This window comes from Thamnophis elegans, chromosome 4 (genome assembly GCF_009769535.1).
Source record: "Thamnophis elegans isolate rThaEle1 chromosome 4, rThaEle1.pri, whole genome shotgun sequence".
In the NCBI taxonomy this organism is placed as follows: domain Eukaryota; kingdom Metazoa; phylum Chordata; class Lepidosauria; order Squamata; family Colubridae; genus Thamnophis; species Thamnophis elegans.
In genome coordinates, this window is record NC_045544.1 from 75573310 (window position 1) to 75595874 (window position 22565).

General features: G+C 37.1%; 1 protein-coding gene across 1 annotated transcript in view; it reads left to right on the forward strand.

The window, feature by feature from the left end:
* Window positions 1-4061: 4061 nt before the first annotated feature.
* The window catches only part of TTC27 (tetratricopeptide repeat domain 27), an 83513-nt gene continuing 65009 nt past the window's right edge, over window positions 4062-22565 (forward strand). Inside the window, exons 1-5 of the mRNA XM_032216048.1 lie at window positions 4062-4083; window positions 4412-4576; window positions 13390-13526; window positions 14410-14522; window positions 18335-18401. Of these exons, the coding sequence (XP_032071939.1) occupies window positions 4062-4083; window positions 4412-4576; window positions 13390-13526; window positions 14410-14522; window positions 18335-18401 (504 nt within the window). The remainder of the gene's footprint in view (window positions 4084-4411; window positions 4577-13389; window positions 13527-14409; window positions 14523-18334; window positions 18402-22565) is intronic.

A 22565-nucleotide genomic window follows, 5' to 3' on the forward strand; every position in this document is an offset into this window, starting at 1 on the left:
CCCATTTTGGCTTATCCCAAATTAGTGATGGCTAGCACAAATAACAGAGTGTTCATGGTTGGATTTTGGTAATTCTTAAACAGTTGATAAAAGACTCTGTGCAGCCTCATTATATGAGTGGGAAATATGTTCTCCTTATGTTCTGCTTGCAGACTTTAAAAATTGACTTTCTTAAAAAAAATAAGATGCTGCTACTTGAGATAATGTACCATTTACTTGTTTATTTTTCTTCTTACAAAATAACATTAATCTTTATTTAAACTAAGATGTTTCTATGAAGGCAAATTAAGAAATAAGGCAAATTAGGTTTGCAAGATAATACATTGTACTTTAGACCAAGATTTCTCATATTTAAAAGCATATTATATCATAACCATATTAGATTTGTCAGTATACTAAGCATCTTTTTATAGAAATTACATCATTGCATTATTACTAATATCTTGTGACTTTCATTTTAAAAACGTGAAATGCTTGTTTAATAAATAGAAAATATTTAATAGACCTATAATGCAGAATTATAATTCTTTTATATTATATATTTTATATATAAACATCCAGTTTTTGTTCTCGTTCTCTCCCTCCCCCCCTCAATCTCTTTCTCAAAAAATAAAAACAAAAACAAATCCCTTCTCGCTTTGTGTGTAATATGTGTCTTCCTCAATCTTGGGTCTTCTTAGGCCTGGGAATTTGAGGGTTCTGTGCAGTATCTTAGCTACCACTTCACTCTTCTGGACAGAATGCTCTGATGCTGTTCCTGGGATCTCTTGAAGCCCCTCCCTTGTCTTAAGAGTCACTGCTCATTGAATTAAAGGCTTTTCCTAAAGTTAATCCAGGCTGTTCTCAGATTGGTCTGTCTAGACCTTGAGTCTTGGGTGACTTGTCTATCTCTGAGCAATTGGTGTTTTCAACCTCTGATATTGCTCCTAATGCCATTCAGAGCTGTGTTCATGTACTGATCCGTATGCTCCTGTGACTTGGATATTATGATGCCTGATAAGACTTTCCATGTTGTGGGGAGGCTGATTGTAGTTGACAGAAACTGTTCCCTTGTGGAGGTCTTCTGTGATCAGCACTGTCCTTCCTTGTGCTACTCTATCTGGGTGGGAGCTTGCTGGCTCATCTGTGCTGCTAGATATTCATGTGCTGCCATTAGTGTCTTTAACTAGGAGAAGTGCATCATGTTCAGCCCAGGTGCTACCCAGTTTTCATGTTCTTGATCTGTTGTTGGATGTCTGCCACTGTTATTGTGAATGGTTCCTCTTCTGGGAGATTGCTGTGATCTGCTTTCAGGTCCTGCAGCCACTTTGACTGGTATTATATGTCTTCTCTTTCTCCCTTATGTTCTTCTGGTACTGTTCAGTTTCTGCTATTGGTGACTTTGCTGTTACTGTGTTGCTGTACTGCAGTTGGAAGTACACTTTGGATGGTTCTTTGAAGATCAGGGCGTTTATCATATTGGCCTCTGCTTCTCTAGTTTATCTCCTTAGTTCGGTAGTCAGTGCTATGAATCTTTGTTAAGCAGTCTCTAGGACTTTACATGGAGTCAGGTCCTTATATTTTTTCAGTAGGGTAGACTATATCTTTAATTTCCACACCCTTCTGTAGTTCTACAAGTTGAGTAATTACTCTCTGAGTTGCTTTAATTTTAGCCGTTAACCAGGGACATTATGTACTGTTGTTCTTGATCGTATAGCCAAGCATCTCTAGGGTTACAGCAGCAATAGCATATACCAGTTCATTGGTTTGAGTTACAGTGGGGCTCTCGTGGCATTTTCTAGCATACGGTCTGATGGTGCTTCTCCCCTGAGTCTTGGTAATCAGTTTTGAGTATTGGCTGTAGCTACCGTAGTTTGTCCAGGAACTTATACCTCAAAAGGCAGCTGTGTTTTGTAATGAAGGGAGAGGCATGTTGGCTGCATAACATGTGGCTGCTCATGTGGTTATTGTTCTAGGTCAGTGATGGCGAACCTATGACACGCGTGTCAGTGCTGACACGCGTAGCCATTTGGGGTGACACGCACAGGATTTCATGCGATTCATCCTCGGCTCCTGCACGGCCGCTAAGGATGAAAGAATCTGTGCTGGAGGAACGGGGGGGGGGCGGGACGTGTGATCTCCCCCGCCCACACTCACTTACTGTATCGCCGCCGCCCCTTTCTGAGCGCAGGGGCTGCTGGTAAGGCGTGCGTGCTGTGCGCACACATGTCATCAGCGCGGCGAGGGAGGACCCGCAGGAGAGGAGCGCGGGAACAGTGCGCGCCTCTCTCCAGTCAGGCCGGCACAGAGAGTCTACTGGGATTGTCGGTTACGACCGCACCACAGCAGGGAATAGCGGAGTGCCAACGGGAACTGTGAGCGCCATTAGCAGCAACTATAAATTGCGCAAAATTATGTTTTTGTCGAAGTGACACACAACGCGAGTTATGCTCGATTTTTTGCCGATTTTTGACACACCACGCCAAAAAGGTTGCCCATCACTGTTCTAGGTCATCTTGAGTCCAGTATGTAATGTATGGTTGGTCTATCTCAAATTGTGAATGCAGCTTGTTCTTCACTATTTTGAAGCTTTGGTTAACTAGCTGTCTCTCCATTAATGTGTTTGTAGGTCTTCCATTGTTCTATAGTTCCCTCATATGTTTCATATATCCCCTCTCCCATTAGGTTTACTATTGTGGTAGCATTCTATCAAATCCAAGTTCTCTTGTCTAGTCCATGTATGGTTTGTTTCAGTAGTTCTCTAATTGTCAGATTGTCATATTTTCCAAATGTCTGATGTAAACTTTGTTAATCTGGTGACTGAGATGGCATCGTTCCCTTAGTTCAAGTCACTCTCATATTTGAAATAGGCAGGCAAAGTAAGTAGCACCCAGGATTTGAACCACAGTCACCTGCATCAAAAACTGGTGCTCTTAGCACTACACTATGCAGCTGATGTGGTGTGTTGTATGCATACCCATCCAGCTCCTCTTTAGATTTGAAAACAGAAACAAAGCCACATGTTTTCTATAATAAAATTTTATTACTCTTTATCTTATCTGTGTCCTTGACCAAATGCTTATGAAATTTTTAAAAACCCTTAGAAATAAATTGCTTTACTTCTGGGAAAACAAATTATTTGGAGATGAATATATGCCTGTAATTCATCCACTCTTTTAAATTGGTCTAAAAATAAGCCTTTTTTTCATCATCTTAGAGAAGTGAACTTTATGTCAAGTGTTTAATTCTTAAGACCTATTTTTTTTTTAAAAAAAAAGAAAATACTGCTTCGGGTACAAATGATTGCATTTGGGTTTGAAGAAAAAACTCTGCAGGAAAATAATGCCTTTTTTCAAGATTGTCATTTTTTTGTCCAATAGAGCAATGAAGAAATTTTCAGTTATTGATTAAGACTGACATTGGAAATATATTACATGTGTTGAACAGATTCTCTTTTTCTCTCCCTTCAGTTTTTCTCCCTTCCCTTTTACCTTCTTTTATGAGTATATTTTACCACTGATATGTTGATCTCTTCTATACTCAGAATTGTTTCCTAGACTAATATTTGCTCTGAGGTGAATTGTATTTGTCATTTTCTGAAACCACGTTTAGAGCACCAACTTCAGACCAACTGCCAAACATCGCAGTCACTGGTTTTGGTCTCAAAAAATAAGGATCTTCATCTCTCAGAGAGAAAAATGTTTACCCTTAAGCAAACATCTGTAGCAGAGGTGGTATTCAGCAGGTTCTGACCAGTTCTGGAGAACCAGTAGCAGAAATTTTGAGTAGTTTGGAGAACCAATAAATACCACCTCTGACTGGCCCCGCCACCATCTAATCTCTGCCTCCTGAGTCCAAGCTGATTGGGAGGAAATGGAGATTTTACAGTATCCTTCCCCTGCCACATCCATGATGCCATGCCCATGAAGCCACACCCGCAGAACGGTAGTAAAATTTGTTGAATACCATCACTCATTTGTAGTACATATTGGAACGAGACAGATAGAAATATGGTTAAGAGTTAAATCATCTACTCAAATATGTAAAGTTATACAGAAAAATGGAATGTGGATTTGAATACGATGGTATTCAAACTAGGCCTCAGTAGGTTCTAAGGTGGTTTCAGACTTTATAGCACTGCTTTATAGTCTTATAAATGCTGACCATTAAAAATTAAAACAGAAAATAAAGTCTGTGTGTGTGGGGGGGCTCTTGGCTATTTATGTATCATTTTTCATGAAGTTTGGAGGTTGCCAAACTGGGAAGTTTGTAGTTAAAACTCGGTGTATGAAAATGCAGATTAAGCAGGTCCGCTTTCAATTTAAACTTAGTTTATTTGCCTAGGGAGTAGTGAATCTGGTATGTATTTTTCTGCTTTTCGTTATGTTTTCTTCACATTGTGTTTCTTAATCTTTCTTTTCCTTTTTTCCAGTTTTTGAAATTGAGACTTTATTCAACGATGATGAATGTTGGCATCTTGCTGTTCAATTTCATCTAGAATGTGCTTACACATTTTTGAATTATTACGAGTATAAAAAAGCCAAAGAACATTTCCTTGCAGCTAAAGACATAACTAAGTTACAGATTGAGTTGACAGGTATGTTCTTTTCCAAGTTCTTGAATATTAATCTTTAACCCTAACTGTGTCTGCATCACTTGACAGTTTAATAAAGAAAAAATGGCAAAATACTGAAGAGGGCAACAGTCTCTGTAATACTTTTGGTGTGCTTCTGAGAAATTATCTTTATTTAAATTCTAGATTAGTTTCAACAGTTTACTAAAATTGAAGTAAAATTCTGAAAATCTGTGGAAGGCTGAAATCTTTTATACACGCAGGGGGATTTTCTATTGCCCCATGTGCTCTCTCAAATCTGTCTTGGAAACACTGTGTAGTAAATTTTGTGGCTATGTGAGTCCTGTAATAGGAAATGGCATTTCTCCATCCTTCCTTTGAACATTATTGATTTGTTAAATTTGCATCCTTCACCAAAAGATAAGACCAATACACCAATAAAACATCAATAAAAGGCAAATAAAATAAAAATAAAATAGGCACAAGCCTTGCAAAAACTAATAAAAACAATTTATAGCAATAAATTTGCATATAGTTTCTTGACTCATGATCTAATTTAAATGTGTTTAAATGTTGTTGAGGTGAAAGTTGTTAAAAGACGGGCTAACTGACCTCTTGACAAGTAAAATCTTCCCTTGAATCTCTGTCTCAGATGTTTGCAGAACCTTAAAGCTGAATAGATTCACTTAAGAGAGACTGAATGGAATCTAATTCAGGAAAACTAAGTGTTTTTAAATCTCCGTACCACCTGTTTAATCATCCTGTGTAATAGAATGGAAGGCAGAAAAAGCAAAAAATCCACCTTACATTTATAGAAGCTTCTGCTGAATCCAGGCTCCTTTCATTAATGGAAGGGAACCATCCAGCCCTTTGTTTAGAGTGTAACAAGCATAATTTCATATATGGTATTGTGACTTCAAAGTTGCAAATTTTCTAATTTTCCCCAACTCTCTTTACTTGAACCCAGTATCTGTTATGAAGATTCCAGCGCTATAATAAAACACACCTATACAGAATCTGTTCTTGGTATTTTTTCCAAAGGTTAATGAGTTTTATGAAGTCCCCATAACCCAATTTATGCCATTTATCTTCATTGACATGCAAGACAGATACCCTGTCATAAGAGCAATATAATGTGCATTGCATATTTCTAGTAGGCCTGGGGAAGAGGAAATTGTGAAAAACACCATTGGAATAATAATCCAGACACTTAGCTTCAGTCTGTAGCCCCCAAAACCCTCAAAAACCAAATTAAATCTTAGAAACCGAATTGAAGATAGCAAGATTATGCCTCCTCTGTCACACCTAAGTTGCTACTCATTATGTTGACAATGTTGTATACTCTAGTGTGAGATTTTTGAAAAGTACATAATTTGGGTACATAATTGTGTGCATTGCATTTGGCCATTGACAGCCATTCTGCACTTTATGACTGCCTGATGCAGAAGGAAAACAGCATTAAGGATAATAGCCAAAGAGTTTCTTTTACAGGAAACTCAAAAAGAATATGCACATTTCTCTAAGATGCAGTCCACAGGGAAGAAAAGATGGGGAATGTGAAGGATTAACATGCACAAGAGAAACTATGACAACATGCTACCAATACATCTCATTAACCAGAAGATAGGGTTGGAAGGCTAGAGATGTGAATTCAGTCTCAGGGGAAGAAATAAGTGTTTTCCCTTCACCTATGCAAGTGTTGAGATTTGACTCCTCATTTGAAGAGCTCTCCACAATCTCATCTTTATAGAAGAAGTGTCATTGGTTCCAGTTTGTACCTGTGTTCTCACCTAGGCTTCACCAAATCAAGAAACAGATTTCTTGTCCCGAAAAAATCCCTTTTTATTTGGCTACTGTGAATTCCTAGATTCACACCCAGCAAAGACCCAGGAAACAGTCTTTTAAGGGTGCATTGCAACAACAGACTTTATCAGTCCTTGGATAGTTGCCAGGCTGATAGCTTCCAGGCTCAATGGTGCACAATAAAATACTTGGCAATGAGTCTCTGTGAGGCACGGGCTCAGATAAGCAAATCTTCACACTAAAAAACAAACTAATTGTCTCCTGCGCATACCACTCACCTTTTGCTCCTATTTATTTCCTATGGGAGTGGCCATTCAGCATTCAGTTGTGTCTTTACTCCCGAGTCAACCTCTGTTCCTGAATTGTTCCCTTCTTCTGACAGCTCTGTGCATGTGCACATCCGGAGCAGGCTCCAGCTGTTCTTATGTCCCATTTATCTCTGACTCCAAAGGTAGCTGATAACTGTCAACTTTCTGATAACTGTCAACTATCAGACAGCCCTGGCCCCATCTCTGCCTCCTATGCAGAGCCCTCGTTAAAGCCTTCCCCAGGATCCAGAACTGGCCCATGTTCGTCCCCAACCTCTTCACTGTCAGAGTCTGCCCCCAGCTCTGCTGGCCACTGGTGGGCCACAACAACCTGATCTTCCTCCTGCATTGCATACAGCCTGTCCCACCAGGCATTTTTGGCAGGGCTATCCTTGTCAATTGACCTTAATGTGGCAGAGAATAGAGTTTATGACTCCAACTAAATGAATTCCATTCTCTTCTAACAGAGTTCAATTTTAAAGCTATCTGGAAGAAGAATAGCTTTAGCTGTACAGAAATAATCACATTCTAGTAGCTTGCAATGTATTAATATAGAGGCCCGGCCACAAGAAGTAATTGTCCCATAGTAATTTGTCTTGTTCAGGGCCCATTTGGAATAGTTTGGTTCTAGATACTACAATCTATGAAGAATATAGACAAACTGGAATACATTCAGAGGAAGATGATTATGTAGGTGAGCAGGGCTGAAAACAAAGTCCTGTGAGAAACAAAAAAGATGGGTGTCTTTAGCCTGCAGAAAAGAAGATTAAGGGGAGATGTGACATGGAAACAGTTGGCATGTAATGGAGGAGCTCGACTTGTTCTCTGCCACAACCAGAACAAATGAACTAAAGCTGGATGGATTTAGGTTGGATATAGTGGAAGAGGGTGAAATGGCATGTTCCCCCTGTACTGGAGGTTTTTAAAGAGAGGCAGAAAGTTTGAAATGCTTTAGCTGATTTTACACTAGGAAATTGGACTTGATCTCTGAGGTCCCTTCCAGTTTAATGATTCTGTGAAAATAGTTTTTTCACCCAGTCACTACCAACAAAATAGCAAAGTTGGTCTAGCAATGTGCCTGGAATTCTCAAACTTGCATAGACATGTAGAGAGGTTCTTATTTTCTGGCACCTTTTCTAACTTACCTTGAGTATGAAATTACATCTGGAGGCATTTTGAGATGTGATTGGCTCCAGTATAAAAGAGCTAATGTATTATAGAAATAAGTAGTTTTTAATGTAACACATCTGTAGATGATCACATGAAATCTATCTTCTTTTGTTTATAGTGGGAAAAGCAGATAATTTTGCAGACACTACTCTTTTCCATTGCATTTATTATGGTTATTTCTGATATCCCCATGAAATATTTTCTTCTTCTAATATATCTACTGGTGATTTGTTGATATTTTAAAAAGCTTATTTGCTGAGCCTGAAGCTAAATAAGATAGATGTGCCTTTATTCCCAGCAGTGTTTCCAGTGTGTTTAAACTGTAAAATTGAATCATATGTCATGGATGTTGATATTTGTGGAACAATCGCAACAGTTGAATTTTAAGATATAGTGATTTAGGTAGTACTGGAATGTGTTTGATCTTTAGATACCCATTAATAAATAGAAGTAATGCTCTGTAGGGATTCTCAAACCTTTTAGTCTGTAGGCATATTTGGAATGTTGAGGGTTTATTGTCAGTATTCTCATAAAAAGCTGCAAGAGGATGGAGAGAAAACATCTATTTAGTGGCATAGAATAGTCTCCTATTACACAGGGAGGGGGGAAGAGAGAGAGAGAGAGAGAACATCTGCTGAAGATTCCAGGTGTCTTGCTAATAGAAACTTAACACATTTCAGTAAATAGTTTTTGGATGTATACAGTAATATTATTTCCTGGAAAGTGGAAAAACATAGATGTCCAGATTATAGATATTGTAATTTCATGAAAGGATCACTTGTGGCCAGGCAACAGACAAAAAGCAATGTTCCAAAAGTTATAGTCCACACCAGTCAAGGTTCCAAAAAATGATGATCAGGGTCCAAGCATTGAAAAATAGAACTGTCACATTCAAGTGTAAAGTAACTGATCACACAGACTTGCAATCAGATGATGTTACTGACAGAAATGAGCTAGAAGGGAAATATTTTATGTTTGAGTATATTGTTATATATCCCTTCTTGGTGATGCCTAGCTAACTAGATGTCCATTTACAGCCATTTTTTCTTAATGGGCACTTTTGCAATTTTATTTTATGTAATGTTATATAGCACTTCATAATGCTTTACAGCCCTCTCTAAGTGGTTTACAGATTCATCATATTGCCTCCAACAGTCTAGGTCCTCATTTTGTAAGGCTGAGAAGGATGAAAGAGTGAGTCAACTTTGAGCTGGTCAGGATCTAACTCTTGGCAGTGGGCAGAGTCAGCCTGCAATACTACATTCTAACCACTGCGCCACCAGGACTGCTCAAAAAGCAGGGAGAGAGGAATAAAAAACAAAAAGGAGAAACGAAAATCCAGAGAATAACACCATGGTCTTAACTTAAGTGAAGAATATGAATTTGTCAATTTTACTTAGATAATAGAAACAGGGTTAATTGCTTACAAATGGTAGAAATATCATTTAAGGATGTGACATGGAAATTACCTTAAAGTTATACATTGTGCAAAGTAAGTAGAACTGACCTTTATGCCTTTTAGAATTTACTTACTCTACTCTTATCCACCAAAATTATCATTAATTAGTCTCTTCACTTAAAGAAGCATCAAGTAGGGGGAAAACTCTGACTCATCATGACAACAATACTGCATATTAAGACTATACACCCAATTTTTTGGACCTTTGCATGACCCTAATACTTTTTTCCTGCTGATTAAAGAAACCTCCTTTTTTCCCCAGGCTGCTGTGCCAGCATGAAAAAGTTGCAGCTGCTTTGAAAGTTGCCTTATGAGCCAACTATTTAAAACAATGGAAGTCTGAAATGAGATGGTGTTGAATCCTGGGGCATAAAACACCCAGACATTGATATTCTTAATTGCAACAAATATTTAATTTGGATTGAGGCAGTTTATTCAGAAAGTCATTTTTCTGCTGGGCTTATTTGCTTCTGTTTTTATGGTATTTTTTCTGTCAGAAATGGAGCTTCTCTGACACAAAAAGCTATATACAATTGTTTTTTGAGCAAAAAACTCCCTGTCTTCTGAAAGTGCCTCATTATTGATTTGACTCTTTATTCTATGACAATGAATAAAGCTAATGATATATTAACTGAAATATTTTTTTCTATCTATGCATGTATGCCATTCTTTTGCTGATTAGAAGGCTCTAAGAGCCAATGTTTTGTCTGGCTAGATGACATGCAGGCTTCCTTTTATCTTTTCCTATGATTTGTTGGATTAAACATTCTGTAATACATTACATATGATTGAATGTGAGCAGCTGACCTCTATACACATAGTTCAACCATATTTTATCCATCTACTAATTGTTACTGTTCTAATCTACCATTTCTCAATGCGTTTAAGGTAGTACACAGGGTTAAGGCCAATGGTGGGTTTCAAAAAATTTTGGAACCTCTTCTGTAGGTGTGGCCTGCTTTCCGGGTCCACTGGTGGAACCGCTTCTAACCAGTTCGGAAGATTTGACGAACCGGTTCTACTGAATTGGTGCGAACTGGTAGGAACCCACCTCTGGTTAAGGCCTCTCAATTTTATCATCATAACAACCCTGAGAGGTAGAATCATCTAAGAGTCAGAGCCTTGACTATCACACAGGGAGCTTTGTGGCTAAATGGAGATTTGAACCAAGGATTCCCCATCCCATTATGAACTATCTAGACCACAATGGTTATCATGCCTTATTAGAGTTTATTTAGTGAAGTTAATGTACATCTAAAAACTGGTCCAGCTTTCTATGCATAATTTCCTTCTTTAACAGTTTTAATCTGAAACCCAAAAAAAGGTAAATAGTCTTTATGCATTTTTGATTCGTTTAAATTTGTCTTGGATAAGTTACAAGGATATTCATCTTAATGTAATGTCATCACCTACTGCATGAATGTTGTGCTAGAAAAGTAAGTCTTAGGAATTATGTAACTTAATTTGAGGAGCATGTGATAACATCTGTACTTTAAATTATTTAGAGTGTTGATTTCGGATGACAATTTATGCAAAATTTCTTGACGATGTTCTAAAATGAATTACATATTAAAACTGTAGATAATGGGAAGCTAAGCTTAATCTGTGAAGATCTCAGTATCCTACACCAACTGTGTTTATAAAAGCAGCCCTTAGTTTTTAATGTTCTACAAGATTTCAAAGATTTTCCTTGAAGATAGCCAATTGGTATTTTGAGTTCAGCATGGGATAAACTGTAACATTATATAAATGCTCTGTATTTTTTCTAACGTTTGGTATAATACATGGGGATTTCTTCCCAGGATACTTAGGGGGAAAGATGTTTTCTACAGAACTGCAGTAGGCAGAGGAAAGAGTTAACACTTTTTTTCCCTCTTCTGATGTAATCTTTATAATTATTATGCCTGAGATGGATCTCTGGAAATAATAAATGCTTGAAATGATTTGGCTCTAAAACTAAAGTTGGTGAGTCTTCAGTCGATTTTAAAGGCAAATATTTGTTCCTTGAACAGTATTCTTTGTCTTTTGACTCCGAGACACATAGATTCATTTTTTTTAACTCTTCCTATTTTTTTCTTCGTTGTTTCTTTTCTTCTTGCTTTCTAAACATACCATTATAGTACTGTTTCCTTTGATTTCAGAACCAAGAATGTGGTTAGTGTGGAATATTTTAACATTTTCATATTCTATTCTGATCGGAATCACTCATACTAAATCTTAATATGGACTGCTTTGATTATGGTTATTCAAATAAACTAGGACTAGACAAGCTTTGGATTACCACAGTTAGTAAAGTATAAGGGCTATTGTACTAAAGTACATTGTAACCCCCAACTGTGGAATCTCAAATTTATGTTTTTAGCTACAATGCATTGTGGATTATCCATATTATTAAAATATACCATCAAAAATTAAATAAAATTGGTACTTTAAATCTGGATCAAGGATCCATACATTTTTATTCAAAATAATAGAAAATTGAAATATTAATTTTGGTGGTGGTATCCTGATTAAGGAAATTAAATGGGATATGTCATTATTAGATTATTTGATATAACACAGTGGTTAAACTGCTTGACATAGAAGGTGTATACAGTAGTATTCAACCAACAACCCGATTAAAAGGAACAAAAGAGTTTTTACAAAATGGGTTTTAACCAAGCTTTGTTCGTGTAAATATTTTAAACGTTTGTTTTAAATCTGTACTTAAAAGAATCCAAATGGAAGCGGTAATATTTACAATTTAAGGGTTTTGTGGTGCAATAATTAGCCCCATGATTTATTCTTTACTATGGAGTTTAATTTTGGCAGAACTATTATTATTGTAATATTATTTTATAAGCTTTGCTCCCCACTAAGCAATTTTTTCTTTCCTTATTCGAAGTTGAATTGCCAAACTTGGTGTTATTTCCAGCTGCTACCAGTATTTTAGGGAACTGTGGCTGGGACCAAGGAACTGTTGCTGTTGCTTTCAAGTTCCCAAGACCGAGCATTTTAAAATAGCTTCATTGCTGAACGTTATTGGAAGAACTCTAGCCGCTGAATGTGCAAAGAGATGTGAAATTTGGCTCATCAGGATTTGAAAACGAACGTGTTCAGCTTTTTATCCATATTTCAGCCTGAGCAAATTGCTTGCACAGCTTTTTGATTTGAACGAAATGTTGCAAGCAACAGCAGCATTTACAACAAGTCAGTCCATTTTATCTCACATTTTGCTTTTTTTTTTAATCAGAATTTTGATCCCTGACAATTTTAAACCAATTAGACCTGTATCTTTTGGGTGTGTGTTTTTTTTAAAAGTTAATCACTACTTTTCAGATCAATTCAAGAACTGGAAGAGGAAAAGATAAAGCTACAGATATCAGAGAGACAGAATGGAAACATGATAAAAGCAACACCATACTGTTAGTAAATGTGCTTTAAGGCACAAAAATGTAGCAGCAGTCACAACCCTGGTCAAAAGCTGGTCAACTGGGCACCAGAAAAGCAGCTGTAGGGTGTTCTCCAGCAAAAAGATGCCATATTGGGGCTATTCTGCTCACTCCTGACATGTTATACCCGTGGAGACAAGGCAGGGAGAGACTGACTCCTCAGATGCTTCTCTATGCATAATAGACTCCAGTGGAAGGAAGCAGACGTGTGGATTGCCCAATCCAATCTTAAACCATAGAGTTTCTCATGGGGCCACATTGCCATAACTCTGCCTGCAATTCAAGTTTATCAAATATTTTTTATCTTTAAAAACTAATAAATTGAAGCACTTAACATAAAAAGGAATACAATATTTTTAATTATGGTAGTTTTTAGACTCAGTTTGATAGATTATTGGAAACTAAGTACATATTTTTTTCTGATGAATTGTTATCATTACATGGGGAAATGTCACTGAAAAAATAACACAACAGCAACAGCGTTTTGCCACTGCTTCAGTGCTGTGCATTTCTTCTTAAAAACATAAAAATGTATATATGCAAGTTCTTTGATCAGAAGCCTTCAGAGAACACCCATATAATTCTGCGTGCATAAAAGGCATATCTCAAATCCATATATTCTGTACTCGCAATGAATTTCTATTTTGTTCTAATGGTTTTTTGCAGGTGCTCTGGGAAAAAGAACAAGATTTCAGGAAAAATATGTAGCCCAACTGATACTAGATGTTCAGAGGAAAGATAACATCGTCCTTCCTTACCGAGAGCTTAGTCCAGCACCTACTCCACTAGAAGATTTAACTAAGGTATTTAAATCAAACAAAAGTACTATCTTTTAGAAGGGTCTGCCTTTTTGTGGGTTATCATTTGTTTTGTGAGTTATTTGTACTCCTTCAAATAGTTTTGTTTTCCCCATCCTTTAATTATCTATTACTTAATTGCCTATGAAATTAAGTCTGTTCTGCACCTGGAAATAAGTATGAATGTGTTTGCATCCCCCTCACCCGAAAATTCTAAGTGATTTACATATCATTAAAATGGACAGTTAAATCAACAATCATATCAGGCATCTTATCAGGCACCTTAAATCAACCTCATTCAAGTAACACCCCAGTCAAGATTTCCTTTCAATACAGATTTCGACTTCAGAAGAACTGTATTCCTCAAGGCCACAAGTGGAAAGAAACATCCTAAGTATCTATCTCCTGCTGAATTTCCAATAATTATTGTACACACAGTCGCTTTATATTTAAAGGAGATATATTACAAAGGAAAAATATGGTAAAGCGCCTTCCAATAAAGTTTATTTGTGGCAATAGGATCTTCCTCAGGAGAAATTCTTCATAAGTTTTCAAGAAAACTCAGGATTTCTGGAGTATAGTTTGAAGACCACTAACTGGAATTTATTTCCAAACCATTCTGTTTCTTCAAGGAACTTTTTATTCTTTAGCCACAGCCCTGGTGTTCTGTCAGCTCTCCTAGTTCTTGCTTAAATCATCTTCAACACAGTTGCTGTTGTGCTAGCCAAGAGAATCCTTCTCTGTGGCTTAGTCAAGAGGAGAATTTATATTCCTGGCAAAGCTAAAATCAAGTGCTGCTGTTCAAGATATTTTTTATGTTATTACTGCAACTTCCAAACAGATGAACAACTTTAGATGTAATTTATCACTTGTGTATATTTCCCCACAGAATTATGCTTTAGATGATGACACTGTACTCAATGAAATAAAGTTTGAAGAATCTCATCAGAACCAGATGCCTGACCTCTGTGCAGAAGAACTTGCTGTAATCCTTGGCATTTGGTAAGATGATAAACTTGGTTCCATCATTGTCAGTGCCCAGTCATAGCCAGGCTGCTTTTAAGAAAAGGCTAAAAACACACATCAAAGCAATACCTCTAATGGGCAAGCCAACACAGTGTATCAGCTTTTGAATTATCTAAAGCCTCTTAAATTATGTGATGATAAATGCTATAAAAATGTTGGGTACGTCCATGTGTGTGGTTTGATGTCGGAGGAACTGAAAACATTAACTTATGTTAGATGTTGCTCTGAATCCAGAATGATTGGAATAAGGAATACATAATGGCCTGTTTTTGAAGAGGCAGATAGGAGGTTCAGTTCTTTAACTATCATGTGTAAAAGATAATATTTTGAGAGTTGGCACATATTTTGTCACTGTAGTCTTGTGCACAAGTTATTGTGGTAAGAGCATTGAAACATGGGAGTGCTATCTATACTATCTTGAGTTTCTGGAGGAAAGGCAAGATAGCAAGAACAAAACTAAACATATAAATTACTTTAGGTAGCTTTGTTATATGTTTTCAGCCTCTAAATAACCCTCTGCAAGGATTGCAAGCTTAGTACTAGTGCGTGTGTGCACGCACACACACATGCACACACCACACTTTCCTAAATGCTTAGCTGAATAGAATTGAACCGAGGTGGCGCAGTGGTTAGGGTGCAGTACTGCAGGCCACTTCAGCTGACTGTTATCTGCAGCTCAGCGGTTCTAATCTCACTGGCTCAAGGTTGACTCAGCCTTCCATCCTTCCGAGGTGGGTAAAATGAGGACCCGGATTGTTGGGGGCGATATGCTGACTCTGTAAACCGCTTAGAGAGGGCTGAAAGCCCTATGAAGCGGTATATAAGTCTAACTGCTATTGCTATTGAATGTTTTGAATTTCAGAAAGCTACATGAATAAAAAGTTGACCGGAAGTTATCCAGCTGAATAGACGTGGGGGGGGGGGTGTTAGCTCTCAAGAGCCTCACATGAACCCTGTCTGACAAACCTATTCCGAGATCCTTTCGAATGAGAACCCCCCTGGAGGAGGGGGGAAGAAGGGGCAGTGTCTCATCAGACCCAGGAGGGAGGCAACAGTTGGAGATTTACCCTCTGAATCGGAGCAAGGGCAGCAGCATGGCAACATGGCTGCACAAGAAGCTGGCTTCCAGCCAAAGCAACTGAACAGGAGTGTGAGGATGAGATGAAAGACTGGTAAGAAGATTCATTTAACCCAGTCATAAATCAAAACTTGGAAAAGACAAAGAATCTTGAGAGTACAAATAATATTAATAGACATCTGGATTTTGGCAAAAGGAAAGAAAGAAAGGGAAAATGGAGGATTGAAACACTAGCCCTCCAAAAAGCCATCTGTTTGAAACAATTTGGACAGAAAGGGAGAAAGCAGAGAAGTGACAAAGCCACTCAGATACAAACTCTAAATTTGGTTTTGGATTTGAAATAGAAACCAAACATTCTGAGGTGATTTACTTCGTCCGAATTTCTTCCAACTAATATATCTTAAGCAACTTCAATTAATGAGAAGTGGAATGTAACAAGGGAGAAAAATCAAGAAAAAAGCACTATTTTCTCACCAATAGCTGATAACCTAATCTTGCCTTTGCAGGAAGTTTTAATCAACCAACTGCCATAAATCAGAACTTGGAAAAACAGAAAGCGAAGAGAAAAATACCCGAGTTTTGCTCTATGCAAGTTTGTTCCAATTAATATATTTTGAGCAACTATAATCAAGAAGAGGCGGAAGGTAGCAAGGGAAAAAATAATAACAAAATCAAGAAGTGGGAAAATACGAAGTTTTTTTCTTTTTCTTTTCTGCAAAAGATTAAGGTGGCTCCAGCTTCTCTTCCATTTTCACATTAGTTGAATTAGCTAAATTTAAAGTGGTCCAGAACTTTCGAAATAAGATCTGTATAACTAACTGAAATTTTGGAACTAGACATTAAGGAAGAACAAAAGACCAAGATGGCTCCCGTCGCTCTTCTCCACAGCAGCTGAATTAGATAAATTTAAGGTGGACTAGAACTCTGAAATAAGAACTGTATAATTAACTGTAACTTTGGAACTGGACATGATGGAAAGGTGGGAATTTGAAGAACTACGTGAAATTATAAAAAATATACATAAATCATTAAAATCAAGCTTAAATAGAATTCTGAATTCAGAGAAGCAGGTATTTAAAGAAGAAGGGAAGGAAGAAGGGAGGAAGGATAATGAAGGGGTGGAAACAGTGGAAAATAAAAAGCAGGAAAAAAAACTCCATTAGGTTTGGCAGTGGTACAGGGAAAATTGAAAAGGAGGTGTGTGTCCTCAACAAAAGGAAATAAAGGCAGACAAAAGATGTTTCGGAGGGTGACAGTGGCATAAGGAAAACTGAAGAAAGAGGTTACGCCCCAACAAAGGGAAATATAAAAGATTTCTTTGACGGTGGCTTGGGGAATATTGAAGAGGGTGGACGTGTCAAAACAAAGAAAAGGGAGAAGACAGGAATAGAGAAGTGGGACAAAAGACTTACTAGCAAAAAATCAAACAACTTGAAATTGTTATATAGGAAAACATAAAGCTGAGATAAGGGGTTTACTCCTAAATATGACAATAAAATTGAGTTGCTAACTGATTGAATATGATAATGGAAAGATAATTAAATAAAGGTTAAAATATATGGAAGATGGACAAATATGAAACTGATATGGGGAGATTGTAAAGCAGAGATTTGCGCTTATTTTACATGATAATTAAATTGAGTTGCTAATTGATTGACTATGACAATGGAAGGACAACGAAGCATGGGTTAAAATATGCTATTGCTATATGTGAAATATGGACAAAGTGATAATGAACAAAGTGAGATGTGTACTGCTTGTTATTCTATATAGTAGATTAAGGGAATTGTAATGAACAATTGTACATCTCAGTTGTCCATCTCGGCCAAAACTAGGCTGGGGGTGGAGTTTAAAAGCACAGTGACTATATGTATACTTTTCCTCCCTTTTTAAAAAAGGAAAGAGGAAGATATATGTTAAAATTAAATATGTATATTGAAAAGGAATTATAAATACCATCAACATAAAATGGAGCTTGCTCAGAAGCTGAAATACACCAAGTAAATGAGATGAAGAGTGTGAAGTAGAGGAGAGAGGTAAGGGAAGAAAAGAGAGATAGGAGAGAGGGCGGGGGTGGGGAAGAGAAGGAAAGAAGGAAGGAGTGGAAAGGGGAGAGAGGAGAAGGAGAGAGGAAGGGGAAGTAAAGAAGGACGACAGAGGGAAGAAAGGAGGTAGGGAGGAGGAGGACAGAGGGAGAAGAAAATGATGGATAAGGTACAAAAAGGTTGTATGAAGGGCAGAAGAGCCAATAATTGTTTAATTGTTTTTGGGAGTTGATGGTAAGACAAATTGATGTAAACATTTAATAATATAATATGATGTGGCTATGTAATAGTATACATGTGGTTATATGTTATGAAAATGAAAAAATAAAAAACTTTATATAAAAAAATATTGAAGTTAGGGATAGTAGAAGAGCCAATAATTGTTTTTGGGAGTTGATGGTAAGATGAATTGATGTAAACATTTAATAATATGTGTGTGTGTGTGTGTGTGTGTGTGTGTGTGTGTGTGTGTATGTATGTATATTAGTAGATTTTCACAGGTTTAGATATGCTGGTCTTGTTGTATTCGGGTCCTTTCCTGTGTAAGATTGAGATTGTCTTGGCAACGTTTTAGCGAGGTCTCACTCGCATCTTCAGGCTCAGGCTATATATATATATATAAAAAGAAAGCTACATGAATAAAAATGTATTCTTTTTTTTTACAGTATAGACTTTCAGAAAAACAATCCTGTCCATAAACTTACAGAAGAGGAGCTTCTTGCTTTTACATCAGTAAGTAACTGACCAGTTTTTTTACTTCTAAAAATGTTTTCATGTGTTTATTGAATGGATCACATGTTGACTTGCTTGCTGTTCTCAGAGAAGGAGCTTCTATGTACATGGGCAATATTAGATAGATAGAAGCAGAGACCTACCTAATCCATTTTCTGATTCTTATCCAGGTACAAATAGAAAGTCCATAGACAGGACATAAGTGTGCTATCTCCCTTCCATTCATATTTTCTAGCAATTAATATTAAGAGGTTAATATTAAGAAGTTAAGAGACCTTGATTCCTAGAGATAATATATTGATATAAATTTGTCTTGCTCCCTTTTTGGTCTCAGGAGATCTTACAGTAACACACTCCACATGTCTGCTATATTCTATATAGACATTTGATTGATTTAATTTGTCCTAAACCTGCCATATAATTTCACATGCTTCAGTTGTGCCCCCATCTGTCTTCATAGCAAGAGTTGCTTCATTCATAATGTCGTGCGATACAATTTTCTGTATCAATCCAAATACTCTTTTTGAGATTTAGTGACTAGAATAGTATAAACAGCCTCCCCAACATATATAATCAAAAATGCTTCTATTTGATCTTTTTGTTAGAACTTAAATTGTGTTACTGCCATAAATGCCTATATTTCTGCTGCATGTATTTCATTAAACTGGTTTAAGCTGACTTTAAGTGAAATAGTGGTATTGTTATCCACTATCTTATACAAACAACTTTTTGTGCTTTGCAATTTGTTATGGATTACCCAGATGGAAACAGGTTGCTTGGCGCATTGAAGGTTATCTAAAGTAATAAAATGGACTGTGGGGCAAAGAGTTGAATATTGTATGAGAATAAAAAATGGGAAAGTAAGAATAATGGTTGAATACTGAAAGCGTTTCAAGCTGCATTTCTACTGTATTGACTATGAAACCATAATTTTATGATTTCGGTAATTGTCTTCACATAAAATTGTTTTGAATAAATTACTGTAGTTCAGCCCTTGAATCCCTGCTGACCAAGAGTACAAATTATGATCAACAATAGGGATTGATCAACAACTGCTGAATTAAAACTGTTCTGGTCAGTAAAATATAGTCCATGCCTTCACAAAGTGTTTCCTTGGATCACTTTGACATGCTTCCAGATCAGAGGCGGATTGCTCCCAGTTCCGCCCAGATTGGGCAAACCAGTAGTACCGGCGGCAGGAGGCTCTGCCCACCCACCCAGCGCAGATGCATCATGTGCCCCCCCCCAAACTGGTAATAAAAAAATTGGCAACCCACCACTGTTCCAAATCCATTTTATAAGTGTTATGAGGCAGTTGTTGGATGATACAAATTTTATGGCTCGTTTCAAGTTTTTTTGGTTTCCCAGAAAATAACAAAATATTAATAGAATGTAAATATTTATTAATACACTAATATGTTAGAATCCATGACAGGTAGTTCTTAACTTAACAACAATAATTGAGCCTGCAATTAAGTGTTGTGGTCATTAAATGGTTTTATAACTTTTTTCTGATAGTTGTTAAGTGAATGCAGCAGTCATTAAGTGAAGCGAACTTGGTGAGTGTTAAATGAATCTGTTTTATTCATTGGATGATTTTTGCTGGAAACTGGAAGTGAATACCAGAATCCAGCAAAAAATGTCAAAAATCATAGTCATGCAACCTCAGGATATTGCAAATGGCTGTAAAGATGAGCTGGTTTCCAGGCACCCAAAATGCGATCACATGACTGTGTGCGTGTGTGCAGCCATCGGATATTCAAAATTGGATCGTAAGTTCCTTTTGAGGTGTCCATTGTAATTTTGAACGGTCTCTAAGTGAACAGTCGTAACTTACGATGAGGACTATCCTCATTTTCCATAATTCTCTGTTAAAAAATGGTTTATTTTCATGACTGAAATCCAGAATTACGTAGAGCAGGCTTCCCTGGCTACATTATTTCCAGATGGAGGTTGAAGTCTAAGATAATGGGGAGCAGGAGACCAGGGAAGATGGATTTAATTTTTTTGAAGAATTGCTGAGTCAGGAATTTCTCTTTTCAGAATTTCTAGCTATTCTCTTGATATCCTTTTATTACTCCAGGATGTGTAGGTAGATTATTTGCAAAATAGATAAGACAAAGAAAATATCATATGGAACTCAGCTGATGAGTAGCTGCTCTATAACCATCTTAGCTCTGCACCTTGTTACTTCAGGAGATACAACCAAGACCATCCCCAGAACACATGAATCCATTCTTCCCAAGATATATTTCTCCTTATAGTACTAAGAAGGCCTGATTAAGAATCTGGATTTATGAAGACTTGGTTGAATTTGGTACCTCAAGTCTTTTAGATTTGAACACTGATATTGGGACATTCAGGTACGCAGTGGCTAAGACGCTGAGCTTCTCGATCAGAAAGGTTGGCAGTTTGGTGGTTCAAATCCCTAGTGCCACATAATGAAGTGAGCTCCTGTTACTTGTCCCAGCTTCTGCCAACCTAGCAGTTCATAAGCATGTAAAAATGCAAGTAGAAAAGTAGAAACCACCTTTGGTGGGAAGGTAACAGTGTTCTGTGCGCCTTCAACATTTAGTCATGCTGGCCACATGACTACGGGGAAGTCTTCAGACAGCGCTGGCTCTTCGGCTTTGAAACAGAGATGAGCACTAGAGTCAGGAAATACTAGCACATATGTGCGAGGGGAACCTTTACCTTTATTGGGACATTCAGCAGGGAAGAACTATAATCACTATGTGCATTTAGTGGCTGTAGGGCAGCTTTGAAGTATGTTCTGCCACTTGTTCTAGATTTTCTTGAAGTCATTCATCTTTTGTGTTGGGCAAATAGACTATAAAGGAAGCAAGTAGAAGCGTTTAGTCTGCCATCTAGTGGCTGATTTAATAAAATAGTATTGTACAGTAGTGTCACTGGAACTGCTTCATTTCCAAAGTTTTAGATATGCATGGTTTACAAGTTGCTAAGAGTGGGCCATAATATTAATTGATAGGTTTAATACTGAATATTTATTATTTAAATGTGTTTTATGATAAAAATTAGAGAAAATAGTTTTAAAGTGTCATAGCTTTGAGTGAATATTCTAATTCTTAATGCAATTCTGAACATTTGTCTCAGCCGCAAAAGTAGAGTTAACATTTCAAGCCCTGAGGTAACTTTTTGTCAAGAGCGTCTTCAACATTTTTAAATTGTTATTTGCTTGGTTTATACAAAAAAAAAAATATGGAAGGAGTATTGGTCAATGAAGTTAATACCATGTTTGACCTCCTCTCCTCTATCAACATATTATTATGTGTATGTGTGAGCAGGCATCTTCTCAGCCTACATGTGGATTCTTAAATCTGCAGGCTGGTTAGATGGTTGTCATACATTCATCAGATATCTGCTAAAATATAGTTATTCTCAAGAAAGGAGACATTTCTCAATACTTCAAAGTAATCTTAGCACTGGCATTTTAGGTCAGAGTCCTAATAGTCATCTTTCATCTCAGAAATTCCTGATCAAGGAGTGCAGTGTATTTTGGGGGATCCACTGCGTTTTACAATATGCATTTGTGGTAATGTGTTGAATGCCTTCACTTGAAAATAGGCTCTTAAATATTTTCAGGGTATTATGTAATTTGGACTTGTTTAAAATATTTGCATCATCTGTGATGTCTCTATAGATGTTCTTGGTGACTTAAAGCAATCAAAAACCTCAGCAGAACTATAACATTCTAAAAAAATTAAATCCGTTTTCTTTTTTTTTAAAAAAATGGTTTTTAAAAAATGGACCATTCATTCAGCAAGTTGTGACAGCACTGAAAAAGGAGACTTATGACTGGTCCTCAAACGTTTTGGCTGTCGCAACACTCCTATAATCATGTGATTGCAATTTGGGCACTAGACAATTGGCTTACATTTATCTTGATTTCAGTATCCCACAGTGATATGACTTTTGCAACTTTCCCTACTAGGTTCACACAAGAAAAGTCAATGGGGAAGCCAGAAAAGGTTGCAAGTCATTACAATAAGTTGTTCGCATACCTCCCTGCCTGGCATCAGCCACCTCTGTTGTACTCATGCATTCTGGTTTATCTGACTGCCTGCTGGCCTACTTCCAAGGCACCTGGCCTGCTTCCAATGCATCTGGAACTCGTTTAACAATGCAGATCCTCGCTCAGTAACA